The sequence below is a fragment of the Anthonomus grandis genome, chromosome 6 (assembly GCF_022605725.1).
Source record: "Anthonomus grandis grandis chromosome 6, icAntGran1.3, whole genome shotgun sequence".
In the NCBI taxonomy this organism is placed as follows: Eukaryota; Metazoa; Arthropoda; class Insecta; order Coleoptera; family Curculionidae; genus Anthonomus; species Anthonomus grandis.
The window spans coordinates 3,221,289-3,241,475 of record NC_065551.1 but is presented as its reverse complement, the minus strand read 5'-3'; the positions used below and the strand labels follow the sequence as shown (position 1 = coordinate 3,241,475).

The window sequence follows — 20,187 nt, the reverse complement described above, 5'->3', positions numbered from 1 at the left end:
ATAAAAATTAGTTAATATTAGGTCAGCACAGACTTTCTTGAGAGAGTAAAGTTACCATCTAATAAATTGAAATTTGAAAAACAATCCGAAAATATACCTCACCATATAAGTCTTGGAGTTTGACTGGGATACAATAAGTGAACTAAGTGATTAAGTGAAGAATCAGTTAAAACTTTTCATTGTTGGTATTCAAATGAATTAAGATTTCTGGTTCTCCAATTGATGACTCCATCAGGTTTGCCAGTCTTAAAACACAATGCAAAAATTTTGTCAATTACAGTTTCAGGGCAAATATATCTGAAATTGAAAATAATACACCTAATATTGATTTATATAGCTCTCTGGAAATTTATAAATAACACAAGGGATGAGAATGATTTTCCACAAAGAAGGTATCTTGAAAGTTACTTTTAAGTTAAGTTGAAGGTACTAATGAAATTTATGATGATCAAGATACTGCTAAATTGTTTGCAACTTTCTTCTTATCTTCTTAATAGTTCACTTAAACTTCTATCTCTTAATAATGCGAGTCAATCTTAAGCTCCTGAATTAAAAAACATATATTTAAGTGGTGTTGATATCAGTATCTCTTCTATTATGGATAATTTAAAACAACTTGATACAAATAAAGAACCATAGTTTTTACTACTTCTTCTTAAAGAAATATCACTAAATATTGTCACTTTATAAGTTCTGTCGGGAGAGAACTGCTGCCTGGATTTTTCCGCAAATAGAGGGGGACACAATTGATGAATTGTGCGACTGGGGAGTACTGGTGGATAGTATTTTATTTATTTTTTATCTTCATCGAAGGACCACAGCTTGTATGGCGCTGGACCAATAAACGTTAAAATATTCCAATTTATTGGCTCCAAAAATTGGAAAATGTAACAGTTGCTCAGTATGCAATTCTCTGTCTTTCCTGTCTTTACGTACACTTAGTTTAACCTTACTTCGACTCACTTTAGCTTCTTAGCCTGCCCCATAGGTAGTCTTGTCATTTGGTACTGTCCCCGTTCAGTCGTAAAAGCAGTATATGGTCTACTAGTGCCTTCAAGTTCTACTTGATAATATCCCTACGAGAGATCCAAATGTGAAAAGTATATTGCCCCTGATAATGAATCTAATATTTCTGCAATAAAGGGCAAAGGATGTTTTTCATCGTCCTTTATTCTAGATTTAAGCAATCGAAAATCTACCACCACTCTAAATTTTTTTATCCCACTGTGGTCGGGTTTTATGGGCACAATTAACAGTGGTGCAGACCATTCTAATTTAGCCTCTTCAATAATTCCGTCTTGTAGCATTTTATCAATTTGTCGATGTATCTCAGCTTTCTGAGCATGCGGTAGTCGATAAAGTTTTACATAATCTGGGGAAGCTGGAATCCGCTTTTTGACGATTTTTTTGTTTATAAATATTGGTCGTAGTAATAGGATTACCTTCTAAGTGAAAAATATCGGCATATTTTGCACATATCTTTTGTACCGCATATTTTTCTTCCTTACTAAGATGATTCGTATTAATTAAGTCCAATAATTTATCAACTGTTTCGACAGAGCACCCTGTATCTGCAAAACTGCACATTTCATAATCACTTAAATTTTTTTTGGACATACATTTTTTTAGTCGCTTCAGTGTCTCGCGTGTTTAATATCTTTATTGGTATCATATTACATGTGGGTCTAGCTAGAGCACCCGCGATAAATAATCCTTCACCTAATTCATTAGAAAAACAACACAGTCTTCGTTTTTGTCTACCCAGCAATATTGAATTACTTCACACCTAGCTGGTATCTTAATATAAAATTGTTGTTTTGAAAACATTGACACTGTTATTAAATTATTTTTATAAAGAATACTTACTTCAAAATTTTCATAATTTTTTTTTGATATATATGCTTGAAAGAAATTAGAACCTAAAACGCCATATACTCCACTTTTAAAAATGCTCATTATATGAAAAGTGTGTTGCATAGTGTTAGAAATAACAACCACACTCTTCATTCTAAACTTTAATGGTCCTTAAACGAAACGAACAAAGAGTTAAATTAAATGAATAATATTAAAATAAACATGTCAGATCCTCATTAAAATTGTTATTGTTAGAAGACATTTCAGCAATAAAACACCAAAAACACTAATTAATTAGTTTAATAGTGTACTTTAACTGACACAAAACTACACGTAAACAACAACTATGGTTAATCTTAATTAAAATCACTAATTCTACAACAGAATAAGACGATACGAGTTTAACAAAGAACTAGCGATCCGGGGCCAATGCTTTCAACCCAAAATCTCGTTAATAACTAACTTCTGCTCATGTTATTCTTTTCATAATCTTATACCAACATCCGACCCCGTTCCACTCTCCTTGACATTCCTCAAAATATCAAGTGTGCCCTTTGTCCAACTCAGCCGACAGTAAAAATAATCAAAACTTATCTAATTTATGAGCCACCTGCAAACCAGACATAAACAAACGGGCCTCTCTTAAACTATTAAACACAACTTATAATCTAATTTATTGGCCAGCGCCGACACGGCCATTCTGACATGTCGCACGTCCTCGTGCGCTATTTTAAATTTCACCTGAAACCCAAAAAAAAATCTCTTATCACTTCATCCGCTTGTCCATCCTGACAAACACTTCCAATTAACTTATAACAACCCCTTAGTAAATAAGGTTAAGTATTCTTATCTTAAAGAATCATTCTCTCATTCTCATAACAAATTGTACCACCGCAGCAGTATTAGCCATCGCAACGGCTTCACCCTTCCGGTGCCAAAACTTACTAGTTACCGCAGCAACTAGAAAACAACAGGTTACCGCAGTAACTGTCACATATCATATCGCAACATGATATCCTAAAAAGAGACTACCGCAGCAGCTCTTCTCATATAGCCTGAATTCGTAAATCGTATCGCAACACAATATCACATAAACAAAGATTATCGCAACAATCTTTTACTAATAAATTTGATACACAATTATCATACCGCAGCATGATAATACTTTGCCATTGATTACCGCAGCAATCTTTCTAAACATAGAATTACTTAAAATGGTATCGTATGATGACGATACAGTCAATAAGAGCTACCTTAAAACAAATGTAATCTTATAATTATTTTGAAATACTTCAAATAACTTAAACTTAATTATTCGCCGACACTGGCTCATCCTTATCTTTTTCGTAATCATTAAAATCAAACATTTCTTGTTCTTGACCACTTGGTACTGTCCGCAATTGATCATGAACAAATTTACTTATACCTCCTTTCCCGTTTACTCTCTCTACCTCATATCTATCATTTGGTAAAACTTTGGTTATTTTATACGGCCCCCTAAACTTAGGGTCTAATTTTGATAACATTCGTTCATTGCATTTTGCATAAACAAAATCGCCTATAACAAAATGCCTTATTTTAGCTTTATTTTTATTAAATTTAGCAGAATCAATTTTAGCCGATTTATCGATATTTTCACTAGCTTTTCTTCTAATATCTGATAGAGAAACATTATTATCAATGCTATTCAAACTTTGATGAACTAACTTACTCAATTCTAAGGAATGAATATTTACCCCAAATAATAATTCTGCAGGACTAAATCCTGTAGTTTTATGTTTTGTGCTATTTAAAGCTAATTGGACTTCTCCTAAACTGTCTTGCCACGTACTTGTTTTTTCAGTCTCAATAGCAGTAAAAACATTTTTCAAAATTTGCATTACACGTTCGACCTGGCCATTAGCCCTATTTGCACTATGTGCAATGAAATGAAGTTCAATTTTGTTATCAGAACAAAACTTTTTAAATTCTGAACTTGTAAAGCATTTGCCTTGATCGGAAATAACCCTACATGGTGCTCCAAATAAATACGTAAAGTTTCGGAATGATTCAACAGCTTGTTTTCCAGTTAATGAAGAAATATGGTATAAAAGAACAAATTTTGTAAAGGCGTCTATGATAACCAATGCATATTCTTTTCTGTCACTTTTCCCACTTAATTTTCCAGAAATATCAATATGAATAGTATGCCAAGGATGTGGAACTTTTGGAATTGAATGAAGTTGAATTTGAGTGGGGCCAGATTTATTTTTGGATGCTTTTCAAATAAGACAGTTGTCAACAAACTTTTTAACGTTTTTGGACATATTTGGGAACCAATAAAATTCATATAATTTATTCAAGGTCTTTTCCCAACCTAAATGTTTTAAATCAACATGAATATGATTAATGACGGACCAAGCCATAGAACGAGGAATAATAGGAAGCCATTTTGATTTACCTTCTCTTTCTATTTTTCTAAGTAAAAGATTATTCTGGATATCATATGTTTTAAGCAAATCAGGAGCTAGTTCGCAGGATTTCCATTTGGCGATTAATTGAAGAATTTCTGTATCTCGTTGTTGTTCAACTTGAAGCCAATCTTTTTGAATTTCCAAAATTTGAATTTTTTTAACAAATTTCTGTGATACTTTGACATTATCATCAGGATTTAGTAAAGGATTGCGTGATAGAAAATCAGCATGTTGCATTCGAGTGCTCTCACGATATTGAATGTCGAAGTCAAACCCTTGTAAAAATGCCCACCATCGATGAACTCGGGGTGTTAAATCAATTTTATTCTTTGTAGCTTTCAAGGAATTGCAATCGGTTACCACAGTAAAATATTTTCCAACCAAAAAGTGCCTAAAATGTTTAATAGCGTTAACAACGGCCAAAGTCTCGAGCTCATATGAATGATAGCGTGATTCTATCTCAGAAGTCCGCTTACTAAAATATGCTACGACATGTAATTTCGAAATTTTCCTTTGCATTAAAACGGCTCCATAACCCTCGGCACTAGCATCGGTATGTAATTCAATACATAAATTAGGATCGTAAATAGACAGTACGGGTTCGGTCGTAAGATGATTTATTAAAGTTTGACGCGCATTTTCATGTATAGGCAACCATTTCATTGATTTCACAGAGACTTTAGTAAGTTGATATAATGGGGCTGCAATCCTTGAAAAATTTGGTATAAACTGATGGAAAAAGGAAGCTAAACCCAAAAATTGGCGGACTTGCGTGGGAGTTTTAGGAATTGGTGAGTTAACTAATGCCGAAATTTTACATGGATTTGGACGCAATTCACCTCCACGAACTACGTATCCAAGATATTGAACCTCAGTTTTTAGAAATTTACACTTATTAAAATTACAAGAAAAACCAGCATTCAATAAAGCCTCCATTACTTGTTTTAAACGCTGAAAACCTTCTGAAATTGAAGCTGACGGTATTAATATGTCATCGATATAAACTACAGCAGAGGTATTGCGAAGATTGCCCAAGGCTCTATCGATGGCCCTTTGATAAACAGATGGGGCATTCGTCAGACCAAAAGGCATGGTCAAAAACTCGTATTGACCATCGGGTGTCACAAATGCGGTCTTTTCTATACTATCTGGGTGAACTGGAATTTGATAAAATCCAGAAGCCATATCTAAAGTGGTGAAATAAAAAGAACCATTAAGACGATTTATCTGATCACTAATTAGCGGTAAGGGATATCTATCTCGAACAGTATTCTTATTGAGCTCACGAAAATCACAGCACATTCTATCGGAGCCATCTTTCTTTTTAACCAATGTTATCGGGCTAGAAAAAGGAGAACAACTAGGTCTTATAATTTTGGCATCCAGCAATTCAGATATTTTGGAACGAACAATTTCTCGTTCAGTTGGCGCTAAACGGTAAGGTCTACGTTGTACAAACCTAGTACTATCTTTTAACCGAATTTCTAGAGAGCCTGTTTTTACTCGATTAGTTGGTATACCATGCGGGAAACAAATTTGATATTTTGTTAACAATTCAATAAGGGTACATTTATTAGTAGCATCTACATCAGTGTCCACTAAATCAAAATTAATCTGTTTGCTTTCACAAGTATGAACTAATTTTTCACGAGTCATAATTAGGCCCTTTGGACTATAGCAGACACTAATATTTTGACCAATTAAATCCCTACCTATTAAAACATCAAAGGACATACAATCATCCGGTACTACACATAATACAAGCTCGACAAGAATGTTTTGAATTTCTACTAATACTATAAATTGCAAAGTACACAAAAGGCCATCACCTCCCAAACCTTTTAAAAGCAATCTACAATTTTGATATTTTCCTTTTAATGAGAGAGAAACGCTATGTTTTATCAATGAACAGTCAGATCCCGAGTCAAAAAGAAAAGCAACAATCTTACCATCTATCAGCTTCATTTCCCCTTGTGGTAAAACTTCCACCTCCAATAAATTAACTCGCTTCTCTAGATATTTTGGTTTGCTACCTGTACCCTTTTCCTTCTCAGGACAATGGGTTGAAATGTGCCCAGGACCACCACAGGTAAAACATCTAACAACATTGGTTCTCGGCTCCACTCGTTTACTTGCAGATGACGTAGACGGCATGTTTGTGTTGGTTCGGCACTCATACGATTTATGTCCAAATTTTCCACAGCTGTGACACTTGATATGATGTTTTCGATCGCTTTTGTCCAATGGGGTAAAGGCACGCCGCTTCGAGCTAATATGAGGATCAGGTCGAACTAGCGCCGGCCGTTTACCAGTTGAACCACGAAGGGCAATACAGAAACTTTTAAGGTCTTTTGGTGGATCTAATTGCAATCGTTTCCGCACCATTTCAGACCTACTTCCAACAACATGACAAGCAAATAATGTTGCTAGAGCCTCTTCGTTTTCACAGGTTTTAATTAAATGCTGTGCCAAACGTAAAACATGCAACCCTTCATCCGATAAAGTGATTTCACTGGAAGTATTTTGCCGGCCATTTACAGCCTCCTCAAATAATTCCATTATGTCAGTAGGCTTGGAAAAAGTTGATAAAAATTCAGCCCGTATATCTTCCCAGGTTTTTCCTATTGGCCTGCAACGAATAAGCCAATCTGCTGCCTCGCCCTTTAATGCGCAAGATAGGCTCGTCACTAACATTATTCCAGACAACTTCTGCATTTTCACAAATTCATCTATTAAGCAACACCAGCCTTCTGGATCAGCAACCTTTAAACTTGGATCAAAACTTGGTAGTTGAATTTGAGGACTTGTTACAGTGTTAACAGCAGGTGCACTAGAATCTTGCATTTCTATTATTTTGCGAAGCCAAAACTCAACTTGGCTGGTGGGTACGCTGTTATTGTCTGTGTAATTCTCCTCATTCAACAGAACATTCTCACCTGGACGGGGCAATCCCACTTCTGATGTCAGATCCTCATTAAAATTGTTATTGTTAGAAGACATTTCAGCAATAAAACACCAAAAACACTAATTAATTAGTTTAATAGTGTACTTTAACTGACACAAAACTACACGTAAACAACAACTATGGTTAATCTTAATTAAAATCACTAATTCTACAACAGAATAAGACGATACGAGTTTAACAAAGAACTAGCAATCCGGGGCCAATGCTTTCAACCCAAAATCTCGTTAATAACTAACTTCTGCTCATGTTATTCTTTTTATAATCTTATACCAACATCCGACCCCGTTCCACTCTCCTTGACATTCCTCAAAATATCAAGTGTGCCCTTTGTCCAACTCAGCCGACAGTAAAAATAATCAAAACTTATCTAATTTATGAGCCACCTGCAAACCAGACATAAACAAACGGGCCTCTCTTAAACTATTAAACACAACTTATAATCTAATTTATTGGCCAGCGCCGACAAACATTATAACAACATCTAATGTTGACCGTAATAAAAATATCGTCAGAGCCCGCCGAGTCTCAAGTGCCCCGCGTTGCTCTCCCGTCCCAGTGGGACGGTCCCACCGTTCTTGATTCAGTCAGCTTAATCCTTGAGTCGGCATAATGCCATCAATAGAGCGATTGATAACATTAGGTCTATCATTAACGTAAAATACAATCTTTGCAGAGTCTTGCGAAAACGTTGATCCTGAAATGCCATTTATTTTTATTTGTTTTTGTGTATTAATGTTTTCATTTTTGTCAATATATTCATTAAAAATAACGCTTATGGAAGCACCCGTGTCGATTAGAAAATGTACCGGTTTTTCGTTGTATAAAATTTAAGCCATTTACATTAAGAATAACTGACTCCTGCTCTTGTTTATGCACGAAAAAACTTATCAGCCTGTGTTGTATTTCCTGAGAGTGTATTATTTTCCTGCATGAAATATGCTCTATGATTTCTCCTTAAACTATTGTTAGGAAAACCTCTATTTCGACCTCGAACCCAAAATTTCTTGTATATATTGACCCTTGAAAATTATTATTACCTTCTTTTCTACTATTATTTTGGGCAGAACTATTAGGCCTATTTGAAAAATCTCGGCCACGCGAAAAACCTCTATTATAACCCCGTGAATTATTACTTCCTCGACCTCTCATATGAAAGACTTTACTATCTTGCCTGGTTACTTCCTCATCTTTAACGCCGCAAATAGCATCACTTAATCTAATATAATTTCGGGCTTTTATAATGGTGCGTAACTTAATACTTTGTCGGCCGTTTGCGAATGCGTTAATGGCAAGTTTTTCATTTATGGGAGTTAAAACAGCTACAGCCGCGTCATTAGCCTTCGATTGAGTTAAATCAAGTAGTAAATCTTCAATTTTTCTACGAAATTCTTTGATAGATTTGCTACTCTGCCGAACATTACTCAATTGGACCGATAATGCCGAGCAGACTTTTTAGTTAAGAAGTTAAGTTTTAAAGCATTTACTAATAACTGGTTAGAATCGTAAGATTGTTGGAGGCGTATTTTAGGAGGCGTATTTGTTAATCTGGTTTTAAGAACACTAAATATTTTTTAGCGTCAGTCTCTAGCAGTGAGTCGTATAACTCGATGCCATCAATTAACATTTATAATGTATTTTCTGTGCCATTCATTACTGGCAAAAGAGAGGCAGCAGTTCTTAATTTTAATTTTTTCCCCATGATTTCGACTCTTCCTAGACAATCAGAATTAGCTTCTTCTACCAGCTTGTCTTGGTGAGGCTCCATGTGTCGCTGATTGGAGAGAAACGGACAATTCAGGCCAGTTATTTTATTACTTTTTTTATAATTACTTTCTCCTTAATCATTTAAACATTTTAAAAAATTTTTAAATCATTAATACATTTGTAAAACTGTTTGCGTATAATTTACATTTTTAATACTATACCAACCTCACGAGGTTCAAGGTTCATGAACTTTCCCTGTGGTATACAATATTTTATTGTAAACATTTATTCATTACCCATGATGGTAAATAAAATAAAATATTATAACACTTAGTTTTTATACTGTATATAGTGTAAATAAAATTGGTTATTGTTGATGTTGCCTCTTCTTTGCATAGTCTAAATTGTCTTTACAGGAATTAAAATACTCAAGTTTTCTTAGTTTTAGCAAAACTAAGTGACGCCTATTTATTTTTTATTATACAGACTGTGACACATTTCAAATCCTAACCTACGAACGCCCAGCTTCCAATAATTCTGAGCGAATAACAATGTGTCTGTTTTGCACCGTTCTCAGCAATTAGGCATTTCACCAATGTGTCTGTGGCGCATTTTGAAGAAAGACTTAGGCCTACATCCATATAAGATGGTTCTAACTCAAGAATTGAAGCCTGCTGACCATGGTTTGCGAAGAACGTTTACCGACTGGGCCCTGTTGCAGTTGGAACAAAATGCCGATTTTGGGAAACAAATCAGATTAAGCCCATTTTTGTCTTAGTGGCGTTGTCAATACGCAAAATTGCCGCTTCTGGTGTCAGAACAATCCCCAGACATTAATACAGGTGCCATTACACCCGTTAAAAGTGACTGTGTGGTGTGGTTTGCATGTCGGTGGAATTATCGGTCCATACTTTTTTGAGGATGCAGGGGGGCGTACTGTGACAGTCAACGGAGAGCGCTACCGCGACATGATAACAAACTTTCTTTGGCCTGCAATTGATGGTGGAGAACAGAATTGGTTTTAACAGGACGGAGCACCATCACACGCCGCCCGAGCCACAATTAATTTATTAAAAGAGCGTTTTGAAGATCGAATAATTTCGCGACATGGCAATATCAACTGGCCACCAAGGTCCTATGATCTTACTCCCCTGGACTTTTTTCTTTGGGGATATGTGAAGTCGAAGGTGTATTCTAACAATCCTCAAACCATCAATGAGTTGAAAGTTAACATAACTAGGGTTATTCTCGAAATTCAGCTGTTAGAAACTTGTTAGAAAAAGTGATTGAAAATTGGGTTCATCGTCTAAACGTCTGCCGCCGTAGCTGTGGTGGATATCTTAATGATATTTTGTTTAAAACATAATGTTACATAATAAACTACAACATGAAACAGCAATCATAGAAATTAACCAATTCGTTTTTATTTTTTAGCAATTTAAACTTATATCATTCTTATTGGTAGACTCTATATTTCGGTTTGAAAGATACTTGGCATAGTACCTAATGCTAGCATAGTGTTCAATTGGAGATCTTTGGAGGATACCCCGCAGTTCGAATCTGTTTTGGTTTTAGAACCATCTGAATAGATATTAGTGATACCCGCCAACCGATTGATACAAATGCCCTTGATATTGATTATGTAGGGTTTGTTGAAAGCAAACATTGGCAAGGCAAAGTCAACTCGATCCTCCAGTAGAGGAAGCGAGCCAGAGGAAAGCACTTTGCAGGCCTATCTCCACAATTATGTTCATTCCCATAGAGCGCAAGCGCATCATTGCGAGTAGGACAACCTCACAGCATAACTTCCAAAGTCGTGGTTAGTGTAGTTCTCATTGCTATTATGTTGAGTCAAGCAAAATATAAAAGATATATCTAGGGTAAGAAAATCTTATTAACGGTATCTTTTGTTTAATAAAAAAATACCAGTGGTCCGCAAAACCGTATCTCGGTAAAGTTAGATATAAAAAAGATACCCTTACATTACCATCAAGTCCGGACACCCTATTACAATTTGTTAAAAAAAAGAAGTTAAAGTAAGAATAAAAACACATATTTAACCTTTACACGACTAAAAAAATAATTGTTTATTATTTTTTTTCAGGGTGATTGCGAAGGACTCTCCTATGAAGAACTCCAGGAACAATTCCCAAGAGAACTGGCTTTGCGCGACAAAGAAAAACTGAAATACCGCTATCCACAAGGCGAGTCTTACGTTGACGTTATGCAGAGATTGGTTCCGGTGCTCAGCCAGTTGGAATGTGAAACAAACGTGCTCACTGTCAGCCACCAGGCGGTACTCAGGTGCATCTTGGGCTACTTTTTGGAAACCGAGCCTGAAGAGATACCTTATATGCACGTACCTCTGCACACAATCATCAAGGTAAATAATACGCTCTAAAACATCTTTTGTTAAAAAAGTCAATAACTTTACGTTGCTTCGTGGAGCAACGTTTTAGCATACGTTTAATTCCAAAATAAATTTAAATTTCCAAAATATCCTTATAATGTGCTAAACTTTTAAACTACAATGTAATATCAGACCAAAACCAGGTAGTGTAGAGTTGTTTGTAGAATGTATCAGAATGTTTTACTGTTATGGGACTTACTTTAAATTGTTCGTAATAATAAAATAAGATTTTAAGGTTGGAATCAACACAAAAATATTGACTTTGCAACACAATGCAGATAAACAAAATTATACTAAACCTAAAAATAATCAGTATCTAAAATGTCACTGATTTATCCCTTATACCTGCTCATCCTCTGGTAGGTACAATTCTCTTCGTCAAGCTTTGTAGATCTTATTATAAAAACAATGAAAAAATTAATTTAATTGATATTTATTTTAGCAAAACAATGTGAATAAATCCGAAATAAAAATAATATTCTGAAAGCTAAGGTATAATATAGTAAGATAGTAATTTTGGCAGTTTATACATTCAAAATTCCAGATGACCTACATGCATTTTTCTTGGAGATAAAGACTCCCATTTTGTAATCTTTATATACACATTCTTCTACAGAATATGGACTTCTATTCAACTATTTTGAATATATATTTGCAGTGCAGCATCATTATACGGCTGACCATTGAAACCCATAAACTTAGTTTTTACCTCTTCTCACTCTCTGATAGACGGCAATTAACAGATGCGGTGTTCGTTTATCGATTGGTTAACACTAATTATAATGTTCCTGAAATATTGTTGACTGTCTATTTGTTGAATGTTCCTCAAATTTACTTACCGCCAAAACTAAATTTACTTTCATTGTTCCTTTATGCTGTAGATTTTCTTGCGATAAGTGTACAGTAAACTCTCGTAATTCAAAAAAGTAGTCCATTTTTCTTAAAGAGACCTCTTAATAATAAAAATTCAGAGATTGGAGGGACACAAAGTCAATGGTCTCTAGATTATGTTTATTTAAAAAAAAAAATATATAAAAAATATTGCTGACGTTCACATTATATCCGGTTTCAAAACTAAATAAAATAAAAGTAAAAAAAAAACAAGCAGAATGAGGTTAAGTTGAACGGAAGAACTGAAATAAAGCAACAAATAAAAATGACTTGGTGGAGAATTAAACCAGCGCTCATCGGGTTCGTAGGCAAGCGCTAAATTTACGTGCTATCCAGGTCGTGATTAAGATTGTTTAAAATTAAATGCGGTTCAAAGGTAAAAACATCATTCACACAAGACAGTACAGGACTCCTTTTTGCCCTTTGTGATCTCCAACTTCTCTTATAAGTCAAGCTTCTTTCTTTTGGGGCACTCATGAAGGATTTTTACATTTTTCTTACGGATGGAAGGAAAGTGTTTTGCAAAACAATAAATGGTTTATTAATAGTTTGACAAACTATTAATAAACAAATAAATAATAAATTTTCCAAAAATTCTGCCAAAATTAAATATCATTTCAGCTATAGAAAATAAAGCTTGCCAAAGGCGATTATAAGGAAATAATAGTTTTTTAAAAAAATAAACATAATCTGAGACCATTCAAAGTCAGTGTCCCTCCAATCTCTGAATTTTTAAACTCTCGTAAATTGCAACTTCCTTTCACTTGCTTCATCTCCACCAAGTTGCAGTGTAGCGTATCTCCAAATAATCAAACACCGAAGTGGGAGTGGCGCGAGTTTGAATTGTTTGAATTAAACCATGACTTACATTATGTAAATTAATGCAGATCATATGAAATATCGACCAATCAAGTATGACAGATGCGCTGTCGCACTTGATTGATCGAGTGAGGTAGCGTGACAGGCATCGAGTTGCGATTCCCGAATGCGATCGGATACGGCGACGTTGCCTTAAAGAAGTGTTTACTGAACATACTATATTATATTTTTTTATTAGACTAGTTGGAGTCTCTATTTTTTGTAGCACCCATAGCGCTAAGTTAATTTTGTGGATGCTTTTGTGCGGGTTTAAACCTGTTTATATTCCTATGTTCACCAAATAAACAAAATAATTACCCTATATATTCACACCTTTTACTTGGTGTCCCAAAAAACCAACGATAAGCCGAAAACGGGCAATAGACCAGGTGCTCAGGGATTGAAAAAAAATATTTAAAAAAATATGTCTTGAGTACTACATACCCCCCTGTTGATCTTTTTAGTACTGTGGTTACAAATTTTCGAATTTCTTTTAACTTTTAAACTAAGTTTGTTTAACGTAACCCTGAATAACCGTCCCATAAATTACAAAACTAAATTCAAACACAACTATTCACATTTTTCTGAAATTATCAGATTTTTGTTCAACTTGTGTCTTTTGACCATAATTTCCCAACTTTAACTAACTGTTCTAAAAAAGAAAATTACTTCATTGTTTGGCAAGTGATTTCAAAAATTGGCGTATCTAATCTATACTCTATTTCAGAAGTGTGTAGAGCAATAAAACCTCATTAGGTATGCAAAAGTGGTACCTGGTGATCCACCAATATTTTATGCCACTACCTTAGTTGGGTATTAGTTTCAATGTAAAATTCTTTCTTTTCGTTGATTGCAGGTAGTGCCACCCGGTTTTGGGTCAATTTATGAGTTTTGTCCATTGTTACCCACTGATAAACATTGAAAACGGTTCGCCAAAGGCGTGCAACTGGGACTTGTTTTTTACCTTATAATTAATGTACTTAAATGCTATTTTATTTTAGAAAGTTACTTTTGTTTAAATGGAATAATATATTTTTTTCACAAATTTATTGAACATAATATGTAGAGTAAAACAGTTGAAAATGTCACTTTTGGATCTGGCACTTTTTGAACAGTGTATAACAATTTTAAATTATAATAGATTGTAGTCTTCTTCGTCATCTGACGAACTGTCATCACCTCTTGACATTATAATTAAAGGATCGACTGTCTGATCGATGAGGTTGTCAAGATCCCACATTTTGTCCTCTTGCTTAATTACATGCTGGACTGCTTTTCGCCAATTCTCTGGTGTCGCTTCCGTAATGGCTTGATCAAACAGTAGCTTAACATCTTTCATTTTAAAAGTCGTGTTTTGTCTTGCTACAAATCCTTTTACCTGCGCCCATATCAGTTCTATAGGATTTAGTTCGCAATGATATGGCGGTAAGCGCAGTACAGTTATATTATATTTTTCGGCTATATCTTCCACGGCGTATTTCATGAAACGAGTTTTGTGTAAGTTTGCTATTGCCAGCAGTTCTTTTTTTATCAAATTTGCTTCAAACGCAATACCTTTTGCAGTCAGCCAATCGATAATTTCTTGCTTTCTCCAACTTGAAGTTGGCGTCTTCTCTATTCGCCGTGAATGATAGCTTGCGTTATCCATAACCACCACCGAATTAGCCGGAAGAAATTTTATCATTTCACCAAAATAGTCCTCGAAAACGTCTGAGTTCATGTCTTCATGGTAATCTCCTGTGCGAGTCGACTCAAAGGTTAGCAGACCTTCTTTTAAAAATCCCTCTTCGCTTCCAATATGTGTGATTATAAGTCTTTTTCCTTTTCCCGAAGGTACTTTAATACCCGTAGACAGGCCTTCTATGAAAGCTTGGCGAGCACTGGTTATATTTTTGTCTTGCCACATTTTTTGGACTATATAACCTTCGTTAATCCACGTCTCATCAAGATAAAAAACTTTCTTTTGCTCCCTGCGGTACTGCTTGATACTTCTCAAGTATTGTCGTCTCCAACAAACAATTTCGTCGCTCTCCAGTAAAAGTGCTTTGCGGTTATGCTTTTCCCAGGCAAAATCCATATTTTTTAAAGTTTTCCATAAAAGTTTTCTACTTATCAACGGAATACTGTCATCTCGGCCAAGCTCCATTAAAATTTTGTCTAGGGTGGGTATTTCCTTTTTAAAATAAAAAGAGTGAATTTTTCTTCGAATTATACATTTAGCATTTTCATCAAGGACTTTTGTAGGTCGTCCTGGCTTTTGCTTGGGAGATTCCACTTGACCTGCTACTTTTCTTTCCCGCAACAATTTGAAAATGGTGGACTTTCCAATTCCACTCATTCGAGAACATTTTTCAACAATTTCTTGCACAGTAAAACTAGGGTAATCGTGTTTTATGCAATCATGTACATTTAAAATAATAACTTTTTCACTCAGCGATAGTGGAGAATTTTTAGTACATCTTTTCGTTGGACTGAATACCTCAATTTTTTAAATATTGGGATAATAATATTGTGATTACACTACAGCGTAGCAGTGACTACTAACGTTTAAAATATGATTTAAAAGTATTTATAGTCTGTATATATTACCTGACCCCATTTTTGCATGTTACAAAGCGTTAAAAGATAGGTTCCTATACAAAAGGATTAAAAGTATTTATTTAGTATTTAATCTCTTTCAAAATAAAGGCATTTAATCCGTGAAAATTAAATTCATAAATATTATAAGTACCTGCGCCTATGAACTACCACGAAATGTAGCCAAACAGAACGGAATTCCCCAGTTTATTGCTCTATAAACTTCTGAAATAGAGTATAGATTTCAAAATGGTAAGATACTTACTAGATTATTGGTTCAATAATCATCAATGTTTTTAGTACATAGTCAAATGTACGCTTCTAAGTTAATAATTGTACAGTCAAATAAATGAAAAAAAATTAAAGTAAATTAAATAAAACTTTATTACAGTCAAACAACAAATACTCATATTATCTGCCCTCATTCCTAATATATATTCTACACCTTTTTAGAAAAGATCGCATTATTAATCGGGCGAATCTTCCATCGTTGATCTGTTCAGCGCCTGCCTGGTTTTTTCGGCGCAGTTCAGCTACGTCTTCTATAGGATTGTTGTAGACTTTGTCTTTTATTGCTTCCCAATAAAATAAATCCAAAGGATTTAATTCGGGTGAACGTGGCGGCCGCGCCATTGTTCCACCCCACCCTATCTACCTGTTGGGGTATTCTCTGTCTAGAAATTCCCTTACTGGATGAGCATAGTCGGCCGGGCAGCCGTCTTGTTGAAACCACATGTTTCGGTAAATATTAAGTGGCACATCTTCTAGTAAGTCTAGTAAATGATTTTCCGAGAAATCCGAGAAAGGTAATCTTCGGTGTTCAAATTTTCCGGAAACTGGAATGGTCCAATTCTGCCTGTTTACTCTAAACTGGTTTTGTGACCGGTCCTCTCGGTGTAAATGTGGATTTTTCACATGTCATGTATTTTGTGGAGATTTATGTATCCATCCTTCTTAAAAGTGGATTCATCGGACCATAGAATTCTTTCCAAGAATCGCGGATCTTCTCTATGTCTTTGCAACATTGTTTGACGAAATTCAAGTCTTGCCAGGTAGACTTCAGGTAATAAGCTTTGTACTTGTTGTACGTGGTACGGATGTAACTGTATTCCGTACTTCTAGACACGCCTGTCCTTGTTTCTATTCCACGTACTGAGGTACTTGGATCACGTGCAACTTCTTGTGAGACTTCGGTCTCGTAGGGCAAGCGCGGTCTGGCTGCACCACCCATTTGATTTGGGAATCGGCCCTCTAGAAGTAATCGGTGCACATTGATATTCTCTGTAATCTGGATGACGCTCTTCATTTGGGTACCTTTGATGATACAGTCTAGCGGCAGCATTAGCATTGCATCGACATTCTCCATAGATGAGATACATGTTAGCATATTTCCGGGCACTATAACGATCTGGTATGGTTTCTTTTATTAACTAAACAATCACACGATTATCGATAGTCCAGAAAAGAGCCAAAAACCAAATCAAGTCCAGAAATCAAGTGCAATAAACCAAGCCAAATTAACGAAAAAAGCCAAAATAAATAAAACACCATATCAACACGAATACAGAAAGATGCGTAGTAAACAGAGGATAGCAAAGTACTGCAGTAGCAAAGGTCTTAATTAATGACCTAAGTTGCGTCACTACCTGTCTTACTTACGCTCTACAGGGTTTGTATTACGACTATGAATGGGGAATACCCGTACAGGCAGGTGGGGTAGAAGAATAGCCTGGCGCTATGTCCACCCAATTTAAATAAATTTTTTAAATTTACCTACTTTACGGGGAACAATAATCAATAATCAATAAAAAGTGAGAAATTAAAGGCAGACAATTTGAACATTAGTTGCGACTTAAGTAATGTTTTATTTCATTTATTTTGACTGTACAATTATTAATTTAGCTTAGAATAGCGGCGTACATTTGACTATGTACTAAAAAAAATACACCCCTATTGAACCAATAATCTAGCAAGTATCTGACCATTTTGAAATCACTTGCAAACAGTGAAGTAATTTTCTTTTCCAGGACAGTTAGTTAAAGTTGGGAAATGATGGTCAAAAGACACAATATTCAACACAAGTTAAGCAAAAATCGGTTAATTTCTGAAAAATGTAAAATAGTTTTGTTTGAATTTAGTTTTGTAATTTATCGAAGGGGGTTACATTAAAAAAAAATTGTTCAGAAATTCAAAAATTTATAACCACAGTACTAAAAAGATCAACAGGGGGTATCAATTTTTTTCGGTTTTCTATGAATGCCTTTAATTTTAAAAGTACTCAAGATAGATTTTTTGAATCCCTAAGCACCTGGTCTATGGCCCGGTTATAGTGGATTTTTGGGACACCCTGTATATTCATCCTAGCTATCATACTCAAAAAACTCATAAAATAAGAGAAATATTGTCCTTCCAGATCACTCTTCAAGGCTTCAACTACAACTTAGAAACCATAAAAATGCCCATCGAGTGTGTCAACACCACCCGAGCCAAACCGATAAACTGCTCCGAAAACAGGTCCACCGAAGACGCTCTTTTGACCCTACCTGCTCATTTCGAATCAATGGCCAGTTTAACCAACAATTTGGCAACATGCAATTAATGAAAGGAAACGAATTTTGGATTTGGCGATTTTGTCTTGCCAATTAATAAAAGAGATGTTTTCAACAAAACGGAATACTAATACAACTCAAAAATGGTAGTTGTAAGATTTTCTAGATTTAAAAAATTGCGTTATTGCAATTGTTTAGTTGTATTAGTATTGGCTTCGGTGTGCGTTATATAGGGTAGGAATTTAAGAGTGAATAATAATTTTAGTGTCCTAAGATAGTTGCAATAAGAATGAATAACGACGTTTTTTTTTCTCTAACACATTTTTATTTTCGTTGTTGAGCTGATAATTTACAAATCCCTTTGGCTAACATTTAGCTGCATACTAACAAACAAGACATTTGTAAAATTGGCGATCTTCACATTGATTCATCAAATAATAGTTACCTATTTCCTGAGAATATATTATTAGAGAAATGTCGGTTTTTTCGATAGTTCAAAAAAATGTTGGAAATTAATAGAGATACAATAAAATCGTAGCCTTAGAAATATTAAAAATCTTGACTGAATATATCGTCAATTGTATATATAGATTTAGGTTTCGTCTAAGTTTAAAAAAATAGTTAATAATAGCAAGTGTTCTTTTGTTATGCTTTATGCGATAATCTTCCCGAGAGGCTATTTTAAAAAATCGGAATTATATAATTATTATACTTATTTTTAATAATACAGCGGTGTTAAGCTATACTTTTTTTGAAACACCCTGTATGCTCCGTACGGGCAGGTTTTTGTTAAAAGGTAGTGTTAACTGTGATTTTTTAAATATAGCATTTTTTATTTTTCCTATATGTTACGTTGTATTTGATTTTTCCTCTTTTTTTTTGATGCACGTTTTTAGTTAGTTCTGTTATAAGAATATAGAGAGAAAATATTAAATGTATTTAAAAGAAACGCTTGTTTTATTAGTTATTTAAGATCTCCCTTACACATTTTTATTTATTAAACGTAGATCCGCAGATGAGCCATTTGAATTGAACAGACAAATCAAGAAAACACGACATCTCGGTCTCGGGAAACAGCGGAATAAACTAAATAAAATAGTAAATTATTAAATTGATGTAAGGACCTTACATATCTCTATCAATTTTTCAATTATATCAACATTGATTTATTTTTAATAATCTATCTTACATGTTGCCTATTGTAAGTAAACATTGATAAAAAATAGTGCACGTGCTATCCCGGTATCTTTTACTTCAAAAAATCACAGTGGACCAAAAGTATTGTATAAGTTTAAGAAAATTATCTTTCCTAATTAGAATTACTTGCATCTCGTAAATTATGGGAAAAATACAGAAAATATATATATTTTTAAATAACTAACAAAAAATAAGTTGTATACATACAGTGTGTCCAAGATAAGGATGTCGATCATGGGGATCTTGGAAAATAAAAGAGCTGCGAAGATGGTTAAATTAGAGAAAAGTTGCGTATTTTCAAGCCTAACAATATGCCGTTTAGAAACTTTTAAAATTCTGAGTAGTACCGGAGATATGCCTAAAAACCAAAATTTGCCTATTTTTGTAGCGATATACTGTACGACATTTTCGTTTTCACTATCCGAATCGTTTGACCACATGTCGACAGTCCAATTATACGCTCACGGTCAAAGTGAAGTCTTTTTTTTGTAAAGTCCCGTAATTACCAGTGTCACACTAGAAACTACAAATTACTTTATGTTACGGAATAGCTACGCTTGTATAAGTTTTTTATACACTTGTTAGAATTATAGTGGTTGTTTTATAGGCCCCTAGTCACCTTTCAGGTCAACAACTTTTAGCTGTTACGATTTTTACACACTTTAATCCGATTTATTTCTTTTTTTTTACCAATGTCCAGTTGACTAGCGCAACACACCTTATACCTGA

The 20,187-nt window shown here is 34.6% G+C and overlaps 2 protein-coding genes and 1 long non-coding RNA gene across 4 annotated transcripts in view; 1 reads left to right on the top strand and 2 right to left on the bottom strand.

The window, feature by feature from the left end:
• LOC126737268 (6-phosphofructo-2-kinase/fructose-2,6-bisphosphatase-like) overlaps positions 1–19,210 on the top strand; it is a 93,957-nt gene extending 74,747 nt beyond the window's left edge. The window contains exons 6-7 of the mRNA XM_050442091.1: positions 11,081–11,359; positions 18,126–19,210. Coding sequence (XP_050298048.1) covers positions 11,081–11,359; positions 18,126–18,311 — 465 coding nt within the window. The 3' untranslated portion in view covers positions 18,312–19,210. The remainder of the gene's footprint in view (positions 1–11,080; positions 11,360–18,125) is intronic.
• LOC126737273 (uncharacterized) lies at positions 2,105–7,730 on the bottom strand. Its single transcript, XM_050442102.1, has 2 exons — positions 6,257–7,730; positions 2,105–2,595 (listed from the first exon to the last, which is right to left on the bottom strand). Exons 1-2 carry the CDS (start codon positions 7,305–7,307, stop codon positions 2,585–2,587), a joined length of 1,062 nt encoding a protein of 353 aa, XP_050298059.1. The 5' UTR covers positions 7,308–7,730; the 3' UTR covers positions 2,105–2,584.
• LOC126737279 (uncharacterized) lies at positions 11,804–13,267 on the bottom strand. Of its 2 annotated transcripts, XR_007660980.1 has the most exons (3): positions 12,975–13,267; positions 12,226–12,338; positions 11,804–12,174 (listed from the first exon to the last, which is right to left on the bottom strand). It is a non-coding gene; the product is annotated as an uncharacterized LOC126737279 (long non-coding RNA). The 2 variants fall into 2 exon arrangements; XR_007660979.1 differs by having other exon boundaries at positions 12,226–13,267.
• Positions 19,211–20,187: the final 977 nt, after the last annotated feature.

What these genes read in the sequence shown, in the direction of transcription:
- LOC126737273 (XM_050442102.1), bottom strand. Translation starts at nt 7,307, where the DNA reads ATGTCTTCTAACAATAACAATTTTAATGAGGATCTGACATCAGAAGTG.